This window comes from Sebastes umbrosus, chromosome 11 (genome assembly GCF_015220745.1).
Source record: "Sebastes umbrosus isolate fSebUmb1 chromosome 11, fSebUmb1.pri, whole genome shotgun sequence".
Lineage (NCBI taxonomy): Eukaryota > Metazoa > Chordata > Actinopteri > Perciformes > Sebastidae > Sebastes > Sebastes umbrosus.
Window position 1 is genome coordinate 17,834,559 of NC_051279.1, and position 18,594 is coordinate 17,853,152.

General features: G+C 38.0%; 3 protein-coding genes across 3 annotated transcripts; all 3 read left to right on the forward strand.

Moving 5' to 3' along the window:
- The first annotated feature begins 2,163 nt into the window (after window positions 1-2,163).
- On the forward strand, window positions 2,164-4,946 carry LOC119496970 (serum amyloid P-component-like). The gene is made up of 4 exons (XM_037784671.1): window positions 2,164-2,188; window positions 3,824-3,926; window positions 4,025-4,316; window positions 4,467-4,946. The coding sequence occupies exons 1-4, from the start codon at window positions 2,164-2,166 to the stop codon at window positions 4,713-4,715; spliced, it is 669 nt and encodes a 222-aa protein (XP_037640599.1). The 3' UTR covers window positions 4,716-4,946.
- A 3,263-nt stretch (window positions 4,947-8,209) lies between these two features.
- LOC119496971 (serum amyloid P-component-like) lies at window positions 8,210-10,972 on the forward strand. Its single transcript, XM_037784673.1, has 4 exons — window positions 8,210-8,234; window positions 9,869-9,971; window positions 10,070-10,361; window positions 10,512-10,972. Exons 1-4 carry the CDS (start codon window positions 8,210-8,212, stop codon window positions 10,758-10,760), a joined length of 669 nt encoding a protein of 222 aa, XP_037640601.1. The 3' UTR covers window positions 10,761-10,972.
- A 4,368-nt stretch (window positions 10,973-15,340) lies between these two features.
- On the forward strand, window positions 15,341-17,038 carry LOC119497255 (serum amyloid P-component-like). Its single transcript, XM_037785234.1, has 5 exons — window positions 15,341-15,386; window positions 15,591-15,645; window positions 15,915-16,017; window positions 16,116-16,407; window positions 16,558-17,038. Exons 2-5 carry the CDS (start codon window positions 15,591-15,593, stop codon window positions 16,804-16,806), a joined length of 699 nt encoding a protein of 232 aa, XP_037641162.1. The 5' UTR covers window positions 15,341-15,386; the 3' UTR covers window positions 16,807-17,038.
- Window positions 17,039-18,594: the final 1,556 nt, after the last annotated feature.

Here is an 18,594-nt window from a genome sequence, read left to right on the forward strand (position 1 = left end):
TAACTACTCCGTATTATGTTTCACTTTACATGGTTGGACACAAAAACAGTAACTAATGTTTAAGTAATCAGTACTTAATGAGTTGTTGCTAGTTTTGTGCCACTCAGCAGCCTATTCAGAGTTAATCAGGAACGACTCATGAAAGTTGTTAGTATGATCAAGTCACATATATTCATGAACTAATCATTACTTAATCATTCATTAATATAGGATCTCCCAGTTTTACCTACTCGTTTTACCTACTCTATGAAATTTGATTGGGAGCAGTTATTGTAAAGAGTTACCGAAAATTCAGTTAGCTTTTTAAAAAATCTTTGTGAGTTGATTAATGATACAATGAGAATTTGTGTTTAAGTCTGTAAGCAGGATCCTTCAGCTTAATTAAATAGTCTAGACATCACAGCATTTTGATTCAGTGTTGCTCAATGCATTTAACTAAATTAAAGTTTCTACAAAACAACAGTTTGAAAATGTCCGACGTCGTTAAAACTCAACCTGATGATCCGGTGCGGACCTTCATTGCCCCTCTTGAAGTGCACTATACTGATCCCCAGGAAGTGCAGCATGTACGGTTTCAATAACCTACATGCAGCTGGTTCATCAATCTCATACTGTACATATGAAATACTTTGTAAAAAATGAAATGCTTTGTAAGATACTGTGACCTGTTTTGATGTTGACAGATAGCATGTATGGCCTCAGCCAAATACCTTTTTAATGATTGCTCTCAGAGCAAAAGAACAAAAGGTGTCCCAGGTTTACCTTCATGAGATATGCGTGAGAGTGTTTGCATTTTTTAATTTCCTGTGCACAACGTTGTTGACACATATTTCCTTTTGTATTTTTTTTTTTGCACCTGATATCCTGCTCCTCCCCACTGATGAGCACATATTAATTTACTTACCAAGCCAGCCGGTCTGTTGTGGATACAGTCAACATAGCACTCCATCACGCCCTGCAACACTTAGAATAACCCAAACACACACATTCATCCTATTTATTTACTTCAGTTCCACTTTAATTCCATCAACACACTCAAACTCTTTACCACAATTTTGGATATGAACATAGACCCAGTCATATGCCACTGGATTCAGAGCTTCCTGTGGAACAGACCACAGAGGGGGAAGGTTAATAACCTAACCTCACGCCCTCTTGACCTCAGCACAGGAGCTCCTCATGGCTGTGTTCTTACCCCCTGCTTATTTTCACTGAACACCACTCACTTTACATCCAAGGACAGTTCTGTGAAAACAATCAAATATGCAGATGACATAACCATTGTAGGCCTCTAGTCCAGACAGCCCTGCAAGCAAGACACAGATCGCCCTCTTAGTCTTAAATTGTGCAAAATAATAAAAAATAAATAAATAAAATAAAACAAACGGGAATGTTTATAGCGTGTCATTCAGCAGACGTATGGGCAGTATGTAGCCGCGCAATGCTAATGTGCTGTGTTTCTGTGTTTCCAGTAAAGGATTCTATTTTTAAACTTATGCACGCTAGGAAGTCACTTTGTCTCCAAGTATGCAACACTTGACAGGTATCACAACCTCAACCAAATAATTTTAATTATTGCTTTTAGAGCAAAAAAAACAAAAGGTGTCCCATGTTGTCATCTTCGCCCTTTGAGAAATGCATGGCTGTGTTTGTATCTTTTACTATCCCATGCTTGGCCTTCAGTACACTGTTTACCTCTTGGCCTTGGAAGGAGGTTATGTTACGAGACAACGTAGTGTAATGTTATACAGACATAACAAGGCTGCTGAATGAGAGCGGTATCCGCCGATACGTTACACGGAAACACACCGTGTTAATAATAAGCCGACCACGTCACGGTACCGCCAGCTGTGAGCTGATGATCTGTTTTTAAAGTCAAGCACCTTGGCGGAGTTATGCGCTCTCCGAGTGCCATTCTAGTTACCTTTTGTATTTTGTAATTTGCAGCGTATCATTCAGGTTGAAGGTTGAAGGTTAATAACCTAAACTCACGCCCTCTTGACAGCACAGGAGCTCCTCATGGCTGTGTTCTCTACCCCTGCTTATTTTCACTGTACACCACCCACTTTACATCCAAGGACAGTTCTATGAAAATAATCAAATATGCAGATGACACAACCATTGTAGGCCTCATCTCCAATAATGATGAAACCCAGTACCGCAATGTGGTGGCCCAAGCTGTCACTTGGTGAGCAAGCAAGGACCTCATGCTCAACCCATCCAAAACCCAGGAACTCATTATTGACTTCCATTTTATGCCAAATCCCAAAATACCCATACAAATAAATGGAGACCTCATCTCCACCACTGACTCTTTTAAATTCCTTGGAACACACCTTAGCAACCTGAAGTGGAAAACTAACATGAACACATCATTGCAAAAGCTCAACATTGACTGTACTTCCTTAGACAGCAAAAAAAAAATTCCGGTGCAAGCAACAGTTCCTGTTCTACTCAGCCATCATTGAGTTTGTTATCACATCCTCTCCTACAGAAAGGATATAACAGCATGGATAGTCAAACATGTAAAAAACTACAGCAGATTGTTGACAGCTCAGTCACTAGGAAAAATTTGATATTTGGGTAAACTACGAATATGCTGAATGTGAACTTTTTTTTTGCATTCAGAGCAAGTGACGTGGTACAGTGAGTGATCGTTATTGAGAGTTCCGTGGTATAATAATGAGTACAACAAGCAAGAAAGTCCACTAAGGGCAGAAGGGGTTGTGAATGGGTGAAACAAACACGTATATGCTTTTTACGTAACGTTACGTAAGAAAGTCCGCTAAAGGTGGTTGTTGTTTATTTATGGTAATTACATTGTTACGTTTGTTTGTCTGATGTGTCCATTTATGTATTTGTGCTGGAGAGAACAACAAATTGTAACAAAAACAACCCTGGTCATGTGGCTAATAAACAATGTAATCTATTGATTTTATTGCCTTAAATTATTAAATTTGTTAAATTTTTACCTTTGTATAGTAAATAAAGAGCTCCAACTGGATGTGTGCGAATGTAATTTGGGTGATAAAACTTCATTAAAAGCATGTAATGTGCATTTGCCTGCTCTTAGTAACAACATTGTTGGGTGACGAAGAAAATAAATGTGAACACATTTTTTTTTTTTTCAAGCAAGCATGACCTTTTAATTTTAATTAGCGTGTGAACATTAAGTAACCTATTAAAGTAACAGATCCAAGATTGGAACACACCCCGAGAAGAATGAGGAAGCAGTGAGGGTATAAAACTCGCTCGTATTCGCTGTTGTGCACAACATCCTGAAACAACCTTAAAGGTAAGATCAAAGAGCAAATTAAGCTGACTGCAATTTTTCCATCTGTATTGTGCTGTATAATGTGTCATGCAATTGCAAGTGACCGTAAATTTTAATTTTGAATTTGAAGTGTCCACTGGTCGTTAATAGCAACACAACAGCATTTAATTTAGTAGATTTAAACTAAAACATATTTTGGTGTCTCTTTATTTGTCTTTGTATCAGATGGCGTTTTGGCTTCTCCTGCTGATGCTGACAGCATGTGCTGCAATTCCTAACGGTAAAACATATATATGCTTTATTTAACAGAGGGGAAACAGAAGGGAATTTCACAAATAAGTTACAAGTGTGTTACCATTTGCAAAAATCTATTTTCCTAAATTATTAGGGTGAAACAAATATATAGTTGCAATTACTAATGTTGAGTAAATCTGTTGTATTGTCATGATGTGTAAAATATAAAAATGTTTTAACATATACGTTATATCATATTCCAACTCGACATTCATTTGTTTCATGAATATTTAGCAACTTTCTTCTTTTTTGTAGATCTTTCTGGTAAAATGTTCATCTTCCCAGAGGAAACCAACACAGCTAATGTGAAACTGATACCTGCGCTATCACGTCTCACTGCTATAACTGTCTGTCTCAGGTAATGTTTAAAGGGAAAAAATAAATTAAATAACGCACTATATCTCTCACTGTAGAAGCATCATATTTTATTTTATTTATTTATTTCGATGTCTGCAGGTTCAAGACCGATCTCCGCAGAAACCATGCACTATTCTCTCTGGCCACAGCCACGCATAGCAATGCCTTCCTGCTATTCAAGGACAGTTCAGGTGATGACATTAACGTGTATGTCGGGAATGCAAATAAAGAATTTGAAGGTCAGGACTACAAATTGAACACATGGCACTCCATTTGTACTACATGGGACGCTGCGTCTGGTCTGGTGCAGCTGTGGTTAGATGGAAAGTCAACAATTAAGAAATACTTTGGTGGACCAGCAATTGTAAATCCCATTATCATCCTCGGACAGGTCAGTTCAATTGATAAACATTTAGTTTATAGAATTCTACAAATTTCTGTATGTTGCTAAGTTTTTGATTCATTTTATGTCTGTGAAGTATTCATTTTTGAACAAGAATTGGACAGAATATAATGGTTTTTATCTCAACAATCACTACAGGAACAGGATTCCCATGGCGGGCGGTTTGACAGGAGTCAGTCTTTCCTTGGCATGATATGTGATGTCCACGTGTGGAACTACGTCCTTTCACCCTGTGAGATCATGCGCTTCATGGATGATGAAAACTACACCCCAGGGAATGTGGTCAACTGGAGTGCGCTGACTAGCATTGCCACCGGAAGAGTGCTAACAGAAGATAAACAAAAGGCCTGTGAAGAGCACAAGCAATGCCCGCGTGTTCTCTATTGAGTATGAAATGCAAACGTCCTGTAGACTTAAACAGTGGCTTTGAGAAGTTTGCAGCTTAGTCTTTGGGAAGTGTAGTGGCATTAATCAGCTTGAATTAAAAAACTACCATGTTTTACTAATTACAATCCTTTTTTCTGATCAGCATCTTCAATGTATTGTGTGTTATTAACGGTGCAATTGTTACACGTAATTATGTAACATTAGTGATATATCTTGGGGTCTGTCTTTTCTGCTGTTTTTGGTGTGATGTACTTCTTGCAGTTCATTAAAAACGGCACATTTTTCTTGCAGTCCAGTCTCATGTCCGTCATTCTGACATAAATCATTCAATAATATTTAGCACATCAGTGAAAGGCAGGGGTGCCCTGGAAATGGTGGGTCCCTTGATAACAGCTCAACAAGCCTTGATGCAACACATTTCTTTTAATCTCTAGCTTGTTGCAGAGGCCCAATCCAGCTCTGGGTCCCCGAGGTGCTACCAAAGCTTGACTTTGTACGTTACATCTGTCTTCTTTAGCCTATAGGCAATTACGACATTGGCCCATGAAGACACGGGTACTGCTCGGGTTGCTGCTTCAGTGTCTGTGTCAAGCCCATTTGGGGAGGGACGATGTCAGATTAATATTTTACCCAATAAAGATCTAAAAGAAATGTGAAATATAAAATAGCCAAAACAAAAGTCTCTTCCGTGTAGTAATGAATCAGGGATGATTTGATAATCGATGAATTGTTGATGAGTACTTCTCTAATGAGGACTATATAGTAGATAATGATGATTTACTAGAGAACAGACTGGGAGAGGCTATATTGATGAATCATTAAGTAATGATTAGTTCATAAATATTATGTGACTTGATCATACTGACCACTTTCATGAGTCATTCCTAATTAACTCTGAATCAGCTTCTGAGTGGCACAAAACAAGCAATGACTCAATGATTACTGATTATTTAAACATTAGTTACTGTTTTTGTGTCCAACCATGTAAAGTGAAACATAATGTTTGGGGCCGTCAGGTGGACAAGTTGAAATTATGTTATCACTTATTTAACCTCAACACTAACTAGCCTATGTGACAAATAATTAGAGTTAGCATTTCTGCTAACTGCAAACATACTGAAGGCCAACCACCGATCTAACGTGATGAAGGCAACAGTCTTAAGGACTAGAGCGGCCTATGAGCTGTTGTGCTGGAATGATGCTCAACTTCATAATATTCATGGATGTGGATATTAATGTATATGTGGTCCGAATATGATGAAGATCTGATTCTTTTAAGGAATTCATTTAAAGCTAATGATGAAGTAGTGAAGTAATGAGGGACACCTCAGTAACTACTCCGTATTATGTTTCACTTTACATGGTTGGACACAAAAACAGTAACTAATGTTTAAGTAATCAGTACTTAATGAGTTGTTGCTAGTTTTGTGCCACTCAGCAGCCTATTCAGAGTTAATCAGGAACGACTCATGAAAGTTGTTAGTATGATCAAGTCACATATATTCATGAACTAATCATTACTTAATCATTCATTAATATAGGATCTCCCAGTTTTACCTACTCGTTTTACCTACTCTATGAAATTTGATTGGGAGCAGTTATTGTAAAGAGTTACCGAAAATTCAGTTAGCTTTTTAAAAAATCTTTGTGAGTTGATTAATGATACAATGAGAATTTGTGTTTAAGTCTGTAAGCAGGATCCTTCAGCTTAATTAAATAGTCTAGACATCACAGCATTTTGATTCAGTGTTGCTCAATGCATTTAACTAAATTAAAGTTTCTACAAAACAACAGTTTGAAAATGTCCGACGTCGTTAAAACTCAACCTGATGATCCGGTGCGGACCTTCATTGCCCCTCTTGAAGTGCACTATACTGATCCCCAGGAAGTGCAGCATGTACGGTTTCAATAACCTACATGCAGCTGGTTCATCAATCTCATACTGTACATATGAAATACTTTGTAAAAAATGAAATGCTTTGTAAGATACTGTGACCTGTTTTGATGTTGACAGATAGCATGTATGGCCTCAGCCAAATACCTTTTTAATGATTGCTCTCAGAGCAAAAGAACAAAAGGTGTCCCAGGTTTACCTTCATGAGATATGCGTGAGAGTGTTTGCATTTTTTAATTTCCTGTGCACAACGTTGTTGACACATATTTCCTTTTGTATTTTTTTTTTTGCACCTGATATCCTGCTCCTCCCCACTGATGAGCACATATTAATTTACTTACCAAGCCAGCCGGTCTGTTGTGGATACAGTCAACATAGCACTCCATCACGCCCTGCAACACTTAGAATAACCCAAACACACACATTCATCCTATTTATTTACTTCAGTTCCACTTTAATTCCATCAACACACTCAAACTCTTTACCACAATTTTGGATATGAACATAGACCCAGTCATATGCCACTGGATTCAGAGCTTCCTGTGGAACAGACCACAGAGGGGGAAGGTTAATAACCTAACCTCACGCCCTCTTGACCTCAGCACAGGAGCTCCTCATGGCTGTGTTCTTACCCCCTGCTTATTTTCACTGAACACCACTCACTTTACATCCAAGGACAGTTCTGTGAAAACAATCAAATATGCAGATGACATAACCATTGTAGGCCTCTAGTCCAGACAGCCCTGCAAGCAAGACACAGATCGCCCTCTTAGTCTTAAATTGTGCAAAATAATAAAAAATAAATAAATAAAATAAAACAAACGGGAATGTTTATAGCGTGTCATTCAGCAGACGTATGGGCAGTATGTAGCCGCGCAATGCTAATGTGCTGTGTTTCTGTGTTTCCAGTAAAGGATTCTATTTTTAAACTTATGCACGCTAGGAAGTCACTTTGTCTCCAAGTATGCAACACTTGACAGGTATCACAACCTCAACCAAATAATTTTAATTATTGCTTTTAGAGCAAAAAAAACAAAAGGTGTCCCATGTTGTCATCTTCGCCCTTTGAGAAATGCATGGCTGTGTTTGTATCTTTTACTATCCCATGCTTGGCCTTCAGTACACTGTTTACCTCTTGGCCTTGGAAGGAGGTTATGTTACGAGACAACGTAGTGTAATGTTATACAGACATAACAAGGCTGCTGAATGAGAGCGGTATCCGCCGATACGTTACACGGAAACACACCGTGTTAATAATAAGCCGACCACGTCACGGTACCGCCAGCTGTGAGCTGATGATCTGTTTTTAAAGTCAAGCACCTTGGCGGAGTTATGCGCTCTCCGAGTGCCATTCTAGTTACCTTTTGTATTTTGTAATTTGCAGCGTATCATTCAGGTTGAAGGTTGAAGGTTAATAACCTAAACTCACGCCCTCTTGACAGCACAGGAGCTCCTCATGGCTGTGTTCTCTACCCCTGCTTATTTTCACTGTACACCACCCACTTTACATCCAAGGACAGTTCTATGAAAATAATCAAATATGCAGATGACACAACCATTGTAGGCCTCATCTCCAATAATGATGAAACCCAGTACCGCAATGTGGTGGCCCAAGCTGTCACTTGGTGAGCAAGCAAGGACCTCATGCTCAACCCATCCAAAACCCAGGAACTCATTATTGACTTCCATTTTATGCCAAATCCCAAAATACCCATACAAATAAATGGAGACCTCATCTCCACCACTGACTCTTTTAAATTCCTTGGAACACACCTTAGCAACCTGAAGTGGAAAACTAACATGAACACATCATTGCAAAAGCTCAACATTGACTGTACTTCCTTAGACAGCAAAAAAAAAATTCCGGTGCAAGCAACAGTTCCTGTTCTACTCAGCCATCATTGAGTTTGTTATCACATCCTCTCCTACAGAAAGGATATAACAGCATGGATAGTCAAACATGTAAAAAACTACAGCAGATTGTTGACAGCTCAGTCACTAGGAAAAATTTGATATTTGGGTAAACTACGAATATGCTGAATGTGAACTTTTTTTTTGCATTCAGAGCAAGTGACGTGGTACAGTGAGTGATCGTTATTGAGAGTTCCGTGGTATAATAATGAGTACAACAAGCAAGAAAGTCCACTAAGGGCAGAAGGGGTTGTGAATGGGTGAAACAAACACGTATATGCTTTTTACGTAACGTTACGTAAGAAAGTCCGCTAAAGGTGGTTGTTGTTTATTTATGGTAATTACATTGTTACGTTTGTTTGTCTGATGTGTCCATTTATGTATTTGTGCTGGAGAGAACAACAAATTGTAACAAAAACAACCCTGGTCATGTGGCTAATAAACAATGTAATCTATTGATTTTATTGCCTTAAATTATTAAATTTGTTAAATTTTTACCTTTGTATAGTAAATAAAGAGCTCCAACTGGATGTGTGCGAATGTAATTTGGGTGATAAAACTTCATTAAAAGCATGTAATGTGCATTTGCCTGCTCTTAGTAACAACATTGTTGGGTGACGAAGAAAATAAATGTGAACACATTTTTTTTTTTTCAAGCAAGCATGACCTTTTAATTTTAATTAGCGTGTGAACATTAAGTAACCTATTAAAGTAACAGATCCAAGATTGGAACACACCCCGAGAAGAATGAGGAAGCAGTGAGGGTATAAAACTCGCTCGTATTCGCTGTTGTGCACAACATCCTGAAACAACCTTAAAGGTAAGATCAAAGAGCAAATTAAGCTGACTGCAATTTTTCCATCTGTATTGTGCTGTATAATGTGTCATGCAATTGCAAGTGACCGTAAATTTTAATTTTGAATTTGAAGTGTCCACTGGTCGTTAATAGCAACACAACAGCATTTAATTTAGTAGATTTAAACTAAAACATATTTTGGTGTCTCTTTATTTGTCTTTGTATCAGATGGCGTTTTGGCTTCTCCTGCTGATGCTGACAGCATGTGCTGCAATTCCTAACGGTAAAACATATATATGCTTTATTTAACAGAGGGGAAACAGAAGGGAATTTCACAAATAAGTTACAAGTGTGTTACCATTTGCAAAAATCTATTTTCCTAAATTATTAGGGTGAAACAAATATATAGTTGCAATTACTAATGTTGAGTAAATCTGTTGTATTGTCATGATGTGTAAAATATAAAAATGTTTTAACATATACGTTATATCATATTCCAACTCGACATTCATTTGTTTCATGAATATTTAGCAACTTTCTTCTTTTTTGTAGATCTTTCTGGTAAAATGTTCATCTTCCCAGAGGAAACCAACACAGCTAATGTGAAACTGATACCTGCGCTATCACGTCTCACTGCTATAACTGTCTGTCTCAGGTAATGTTTAAAGGGAAAAAATAAATTAAATAACGCACTATATCTCTCACTGTAGAAGCATCATATTTTATTTTATTTATTTATTTCGATGTCTGCAGGTTCAAGACCGATCTCCGCAGAAACCATGCACTATTCTCTCTGGCCACAGCCACGCATAGCAATGCCTTCCTGCTATTCAAGGACAGTTCAGGTGATGACATTAACGTGTATGTCGGGAATGCAAATAAAGAATTTGAAGGTCAGGACTACAAATTGAACACATGGCACTCCATTTGTACTACATGGGACGCTGCGTCTGGTCTGGTGCAGCTGTGGTTAGATGGAAAGTCAACAATTAAGAAATACTTTGGTGGACCAGCAATTGTAAATCCCATTATCATCCTCGGACAGGTCAGTTCAATTGATAAACATTTAGTTTATAGAATTCTACAAATTTCTGTATGTTGCTAAGTTTTTGATTCATTTTATGTCTGTGAAGTATTCATTTTTGAACAAGAATTGGACAGAATATAATGGTTTTTATCTCAACAATCACTACAGGAACAGGATTCCCATGGCGGGCGGTTTGACAGGAGTCAGTCTTTCCTTGGCATGATATGTGATGTCCACGTGTGGAACTACGTCCTTTCACCCTGTGAGATCATGCGCTTCATGGATGATGAAAACTACACCCCAGGGAATGTGGTCAACTGGAGTGCGCTGACTAGCATTGCCACCGGAAGAGTGCTAACAGAAGATAAACAAAAGGCCTGTGAAGAGCACAAGCAATGCCCGCGTGTTCTCTATTGAGTATGAAATGCAAACGTCCTGTAGACTTAAACAGTGGCTTTGAGAAGTTTGCAGCTTAGTCTTTGGGAAGTGTAGTGGCATTAATCAGCTTGAATTAAAAAACTACCATGTTTTACTAATTACAATCCTTTTTTCTGATCAGCATCTTCAATGTATTGTGTGTTATTAACGGTGCAATTGTTACACGTAATTATGTAACATTAGTGATATATCTTGGGGTCTGTCTTTTCTGCTGTTTTTGGTGTGATGTACTTCTTGCAGTTCATTAAAAACGGCACATTTTTCTTGCAGTCCAGTCTCATGTCCGTCATTCTGACATAAATCATTCAATAATATTTAGCACATCAGTGAAAGGCAGGGGTGCCCTGGAAATGGTGGGTCCCTTGATAACAGCTCAACAAGCCTTGATGCAACACATTTCTTTTAATCTCTAGCTTGTTGCAGAGGCCCAATCCAGCTCTGGGTCCCCGAGGTGCTACCAAAGCTTGACTTTGTACGTTACATCTGTCTTCTTTAGCCTATAGGCAATTACGACATTGGCCCATGAAGACACGGGTACTGCTCGGGTTGCTGCTTCAGTGTCTGTGTCAAGCCCATTTGGGGAGGGACGATGTCAGATTAATATTTTACCCAATAAAGATCTAAAAGAAATGTGAAATATAAAATAGCCAAAACAAAAGTCTCTTCCGTGTAGTAATGAATCAGGGATGATTTGATAATCGATGAATTGTTGATGAGTACTTCTCTAATGAGGATTATATAGTAGATAATGATGATTTACTAGAGAACAGACTGGGAGAGGCTATATTGATGAATCATTAAGTAATGATTAGTTCATAAATATTATGTGACTTGATCATACTGACCACTTTCATGAGTCATTCCTAATTAACTCTGAATCAGCTTCTGAGTGGCACAAAACAAGCAATGACTCAATGATTACTGATTATTTAAACATTAGTTACTGTTTTTGTGTCCAACCATGTAAAGTGAAACATAATGTTTGGGGCCGTCAGGTGGACAAGTTGAAATTATGTTATCACTTATTTAACCTCAACACTAACTAGCCTATGTGACAAATAATTAGAGTTAGCATTTCTGCTAACTGCAAACATACTGAAGGCCAACCACCGATCTAACGTGATGAAGGCAACAGTCTTAAGGACTAGAGCGGCCTATGAGCTGTTGTGCTGGAATGATGCTCAACTTCATAATATTCATGGATGTGGATATTAATGTATATGTGGTCCGAATATGATGAAGATCTGATTCTTTTAAGGAATTCATTTAAAGCTAATGATGAAGTAGTGAAGTAATGAGGGACACCTCAGTAACTACTCCGTATTATGTTTCACTTTACATGGTTGGACACAAAAACAGTAACTAATGTTTAAGTAATCAGTACTTAATGAGTTGTTGCTAGTTTTGTGCCACTCAGCAGCCTATTCAGAGTTAATCAGGAACGACTCATGAAAGTTGTTAGTATGATCAAGTCACATATATTCATGAACTAATCATTACTTAATCATTCATTAATATAGGATCTCCCAGTTTTACCTACTCGTTTTACCTACTCTATGAAATTTGATTGGGAGCAGTTATTGTAAAGAGTTACCGAAAATTCAGTTAGCTTTTTAAAAAATCTTTGTGAGTTGATTAATGATACAATGAGAATTTGTGTTTAAGTCTGTAAGCAGGATCCTTCAGCTTAATTAAATAGTCTAGACATCACAGCATTTTGATTCAGTGTTGCTCAATGCATTTAACTAAATTAAAGTTTCTACAAAACAACAGTTTGAAAATGTCCGACGTCGTTAAAACTCAACCTGATGATCCGGTGCGGACCTTCATTGCCCCTCTTGAAGTGCACTATACTGATCCCCAGGAAGTGCAGCATGTACGGTTTCAATAACCTACATGCAGCTGGTTCATCAATCTCATACTGTACATATGAAATACTTTGTAAAAAATGAAATGCTTTGTAAGATACTGTGACCTGTTTTGATGTTGACAGATAGCATGTATGGCCTCAGCCAAATACCTTTTTAATGATTGCTCTCAGAGCAAAAGAACAAAAGGTGTCCCAGGTTTACCTTCATGAGATATGCGTGAGAGTGTTTGCATTTTTTAATTTCCTGTGCACAACGTTGTTGACACATATTTCCTTTTGTATTTTTTTTTTTGCACCTGATATCCTGCTCCTCCCCACTGATGAGCACATATTAATTTACTTACCAAGCCAGCCGGTCTGTTGTGGATACAGTCAACATAGCACTCCATCACGCCCTGCAACACTTAGAATAACCCAAACACACACATTCATCCTATTTATTTACTTCAGTTCCACTTTAATTCCATCAACACACTCAAACTCTTTACCACAATTTTGGATATGAACATAGACCCAGTCATATGCCACTGGATTCAGAGCTTCCTGTGGAACAGACCACAGAGGGGGAAGGTTAATAACCTAACCTCACGCCCTCTTGACCTCAGCACAGGAGCTCCTCATGGCTGTGTTCTTACCCCCTGCTTATTTTCACTGAACACCACTCACTTTACATCCAAGGACAGTTCTGTGAAAACAATCAAATATGCAGATGACATAACCATTGTAGGCCTCTAGTCCAGACAGCCCTGCAAGCAAGACACAGATCGCCCTCTTAGTCTTAAATTGTGCAAAATAATAAAAAATAAATAAATAAAATAAAACAAACGGGAATGTTTATAGCGTGTCATTCAGCAGACGTATGGGCAGTATGTAGCCGCGCAATGCTAATGTGCTGTGTTTCTGTGTTTCCAGTAAAGGATTCTATTTTTAAACTTATGCACGCTAGGAAGTCACTTTGTCTCCAAGTATGCAACACTTGACAGGTATCACAACCTCAACCAAATAATTTTAATTATTGCTTTTAGAGCAAAAAAAACAAAAGGTGTCCCATGTTGTCATCTTCGCCCTTTGAGAAATGCATGGCTGTGTTTGTATCTTTTACTATCCCATGCTTGGCCTTCAGTACACTGTTTACCTCTTGGCCTTGGAAGGAGGTTATGTTACGAGACAACGTAGTGTAATGTTATACAGACATAACAAGGCTGCTGAATGAGAGCGGTATCCGCCGATACGTTACACGGAAACACACCGTGTTAATAATAAGCCGACCACGTCACGGTACCGCCAGCTGTGAGCTGATGATCTGTTTTTAAAGTCAAGCACCTTGGCGGAGTTATGCGCTCTCCGAGTGCCATTCTAGTTACCTTTTGTATTTTGTAATTTGCAGCGTATCATTCAGGTTGAAGGTTGAAGGTTAATAACCTAAACTCACGCCCTCTTGACAGCACAGGAGCTCCTCATGGCTGTGTTCTCTACCCCTGCTTATTTTCACTGTACACCACCCACTTTACATCCAAGGACAGTTCTATGAAAATAATCAAATATGCAGATGACACAACCATTGTAGGCCTCATCTCCAATAATGATGAAACCCAGTACCGCAATGTGGTGGCCCAAGCTGTCACTTGGTGAGCAAGCAAGGACCTCATGCTCAACCCATCCAAAACCCAGGAACTCATTATTGACTTCCATTTTATGCCAAATCCCAAAATACCCATACAAATAAATGGAGACCTCATCTCCACCACTGACTCTTTTAAATTCCTTGGAACACACCTTAGCAACCTGAAGTGGAAAACTAACATGAACACATCATTGCAAAAGCTCAACATTGACTGTACTTCCTTAGACAGCAAAAAAAAAATTCCGGTGCAAGCAACAGTTCCTGTTCTACTCAGCCATCATTGAGTTTGTTATCACATCCTCTCCTACAGAAAGGATATAACAGCATGGATAGTCAAACATGTAAAAAACTACAGCAGATTGTTGACAGCTCAGTCACTAGGAAAAATTTGATATTTGGGTAAACTACGGATATGCTGAATGTGAACTTTTTTTTTGCATTCAGAGCAAGTGACGTGGTACAGTGAGTGATCGTTATTGAGAGTTCCGTGGTATAATAATGAGTACAACAAGCAAGAAAGTCCACTAAGGGCAGAAGGGGTTGTGAATGGGTGAAACAAACACGTATATGCTTTTTACGTAACGTTACGTAAGAAAGTCCGCTAAAGGTGGTTGTTGTTTATTTATGGTAATTACATTGTTACGTTTGTTTGTCTGATGTGTCCATTTATGTATTTGTGCTGGAGAGAACAACAAATTGTAACAAAAACAACCCTGGTCATGTGGCTAATAAACAATGTAATCTATTGATTTTATTGCCTTAAATTATTAAATTTGTTAAATTTTTACCTTTGTATAGTAAATAAAGAGCTCCAACTGGATGTGTGCGAATGTAATTTGGGTGATAAAACTTCATTAAAAGCATGTAATGTGCATTTGCCTGCTCTTAGTAACAACATTGTTGGGTGACGAAGAAAATAAATGTGAACACATTTTTTTTTTTTTCAAGCAAGCATGACCTTTTAATTTTAATTAGCGTGTGAACATTAAGTAACCTATTAAAGTAACAGATCCAAGATTGGAACACACCCCGAGAAGAATGAGGAAGCAGTGAGGGTATAAAACTCGCTCGTATTCGCTGTTGTGCACAACATCCTGAAACAACCTTAAAGGTAAGATCAAAGAGCAAATTAAGCTGACTGCAATTTTTCCATCTGTATTGTGCTGTATAATGTGTCATGCAATTGCAAGTGACCGTAAATTTTAATTTTGAATTTGAAGTGTCCACTGGTCGTTAATAGCAACACAACAGCATTTAATTTAGTAGATTTAAACTAAAACATATTTTGGTGTCTCTTTATTTGTCTTTGTATCAGATGGCGTTTTGGCTTCTCCTGCTGATGCTGACAGCATGTGCTGCAATTCCTACCGGTAAAACATATATATGCTTTATTTAACAGAGGGGAAACAGAAGGGAATTTCACAAATAAGTTACAAGTGTGTTACCATTTGCAAAAATCTATTTTCCTAAATTATTAGGGTGAAACAAATATATAGTTGCAATTACTAATGTTGAGTAAATCTGTTGTGTTGTCATGATGTGTAAAATATAAAAATGTTTTAACATATACGTTATATCATATTCCAACTCGACATTCATTTGTTTCATGAATATTTAGCAACTTTCTTCTTTTTTGTAGATCTTTCTGGTAAAATGTTCATCTTCCCAGAGGAAACCAACACAGCTAATGTGAAACTGATACCTGCGCTATCACGTCTCACTGCTATAACTGTCTGTCTCAGGTAATGTTTAAAGGGAAAAAATAAATTAAATAACGCACTATATCTCTCACTGTAGAAGCATCATATTTTATTTTATTTATTTATTTCAATGTCTGCAGGTTCAAGACCGATCTCCGCAGAGACCATGTACTATTCTCTCTGGCCACAGCCACGCATAGCAATGCCTTCCTGCTATTCAAGGACAGTTCAGGTGATGACATTGACGTGTATGTCGGGAATGCAAATAAAGAATTTGAAGGTCAGGACTACAAATTGAACACATGGCACTCCATTTGTACTGCATGGGACGCTGCGTCTGGTCTGGTGCAGCTGTGGTTAGATGGAAAGTCAACAATTAAGAAATACTTTGGTGGACCAGCAATTGTAAATCCCATTATCATCCTCGGACAGGTCAGTTCAATTGATAAACATTTAGTTTATAGAATTCTACAAATTTCTGTATGTTGCTAAGTTTTTGATTCATTTTATGTCTGTGAAGTATTCATTTTTGAACAAGAATTGGACAGAATATAATGGTTTTTATCTCAACAATCACTACAGGAACAGGATTCCCATGGCGGGCGGTTTGACAGGAGTCAGTCTTTCCTTGGTATGATATGTGATGTCCATGTGTGGAACTACGTCCTTTCACCCTGTGAGATCATGCGCTTCATGGATGATGAAAACTACACCCCAGGGAATGTGGTCAACTGGAGTGCGCTGACTAGCATTGCCACCGGAAGAGTGCTAACAGAAGATAAACAAAAGGCCTGTGAAGAGCACAAGCAATGCCCGCGTGTTCTCTATTGAGTATGAAATGCAAACGTCCTGTAGACTTAAACAGTGGCTTTGAGAAGTTTGCAGCTTAGTCTTTGGGAAGTGTAGTGGCATTAATCAGCTTGAATTAAAAAACTACCATGTTTTACTAATTACAATCCTTTTTTCTGATCAGCATCTTCAATGTATTGTGTGTTATTAACGGTGCAATTGTTACACGTAATTATGTAACATTAGTGATATATCTTGGGGTCTGTCTTTTCTGCTGTTTTTGGTGTGATGTACTTCTTGCAGTTCATTAAAAACGGCACATTTTTCTTGCAGTCCTGTCTCATGTCCGTCATTCTGACATAAATCATTTAATAATATTCAGCACATCAGTGAAAGGCAGGGGTGCCCTGGAAATGTTGGGCCCCTTGATAACAGCTCAACAAGCCTTGATGCAACACATTTCTTTTAATCTCTAGCTTGTTGCAGAGGCCCAATCCAGCTCTGGGTCCCCGAGGTGCTACCAAAGCTTGACTTTGTACGTTACATCTGTCTTCTTTAGCCTATAGGCAATTACGACGTTGGCCCATGAAGACACGGGTACTGCTCGGGTTGCTGCTTCAGTGTCTGTGTCAAGCCCATTTGGGGAGGGACGATGTCAGATTAATAATTTACCCAATAAAGATCTAAAAGAAATGTGAAATATGAAATAGCCGAAACAAAAGTCTCTTCCATGTAGTAACGAATCAGGGATGATTTGATAATCGATGAATTGTTGATGAGTACTTCTCTAATGAGAACTATATAGTAGATAATGATGATTTACTAGAGAACAGACTGGGAGAGGCTATATTGATGAATCATTAAGTAATGATTAGTTCATAAATATTATGTGACTTGATCATACTGACCACTTTCATGAGTCATTCCTAATTAACTCTGAATCAGCTTCTGAGTGGCACAAAACAAGCAATGACTCAATGATTACTGATTATTTAAACATTAGTTACTGTTTTTGTGTCCAACCATGTAAAGTGAAACATAATGTTTGGGGCCGTCAGGTGGACAAGTTGAAATTATGTTATCACTTATTTAACCTCAACACTAACTAGCCTATGTGACAAATAATTAGAGTTAGCATTTCTGCTAACTGCAAACATACTGAAGGCCAACCACCGATCTAACGTGATGAAGTCAACAGTCTTAAGGACTAGAGCGGCCTATGAGCTGTTGTGCTGGAATGATGCTCAACTTCATAATATTCATGGATGTGGATATTAATGTATATGTGGTCTGAATATGATGAAGATCTGATTTTTTTAAGGAATTCATTTAAAGCTAATGATGAAGTAGTGAAGTAATGAGGGACACCTCAGTAACTACTCAGTATTATGTCTCACTTTACTTGGTTGGACACAAAAACAGTAACTAATGTTTAAGTAATCAGTACTTAATGAGTTGTTGCTAGTTTTGTGCCACTCAGCAGCCTATTCAGAGTTAATCAGGAACGACTCATGAAAGTTGTTAGTATGATCAAGTCACATATATTCATGAACTAATCATTACTTAATCATTCATTAATATAGGATCTCCCAGTTTTACCTACTCGTTTTACCTACTCTATGAAATTTGATTGGGAGCAGTTATTGTAAAGAGTTACCGAAAATTCAGTTAGCTTTTTAAAAAATCTTTGTGAGTTGATTAATGATACAATGAGAATTTGTGTTTAAGTCTGTAAGCAGGATCCTTCAGCTTAATTAAATAGTCTAGACATCACAGCATTTTGATTCAGTGTTGCTCAATGCATTTAACTAAATTAAAGTTTCTACAAAA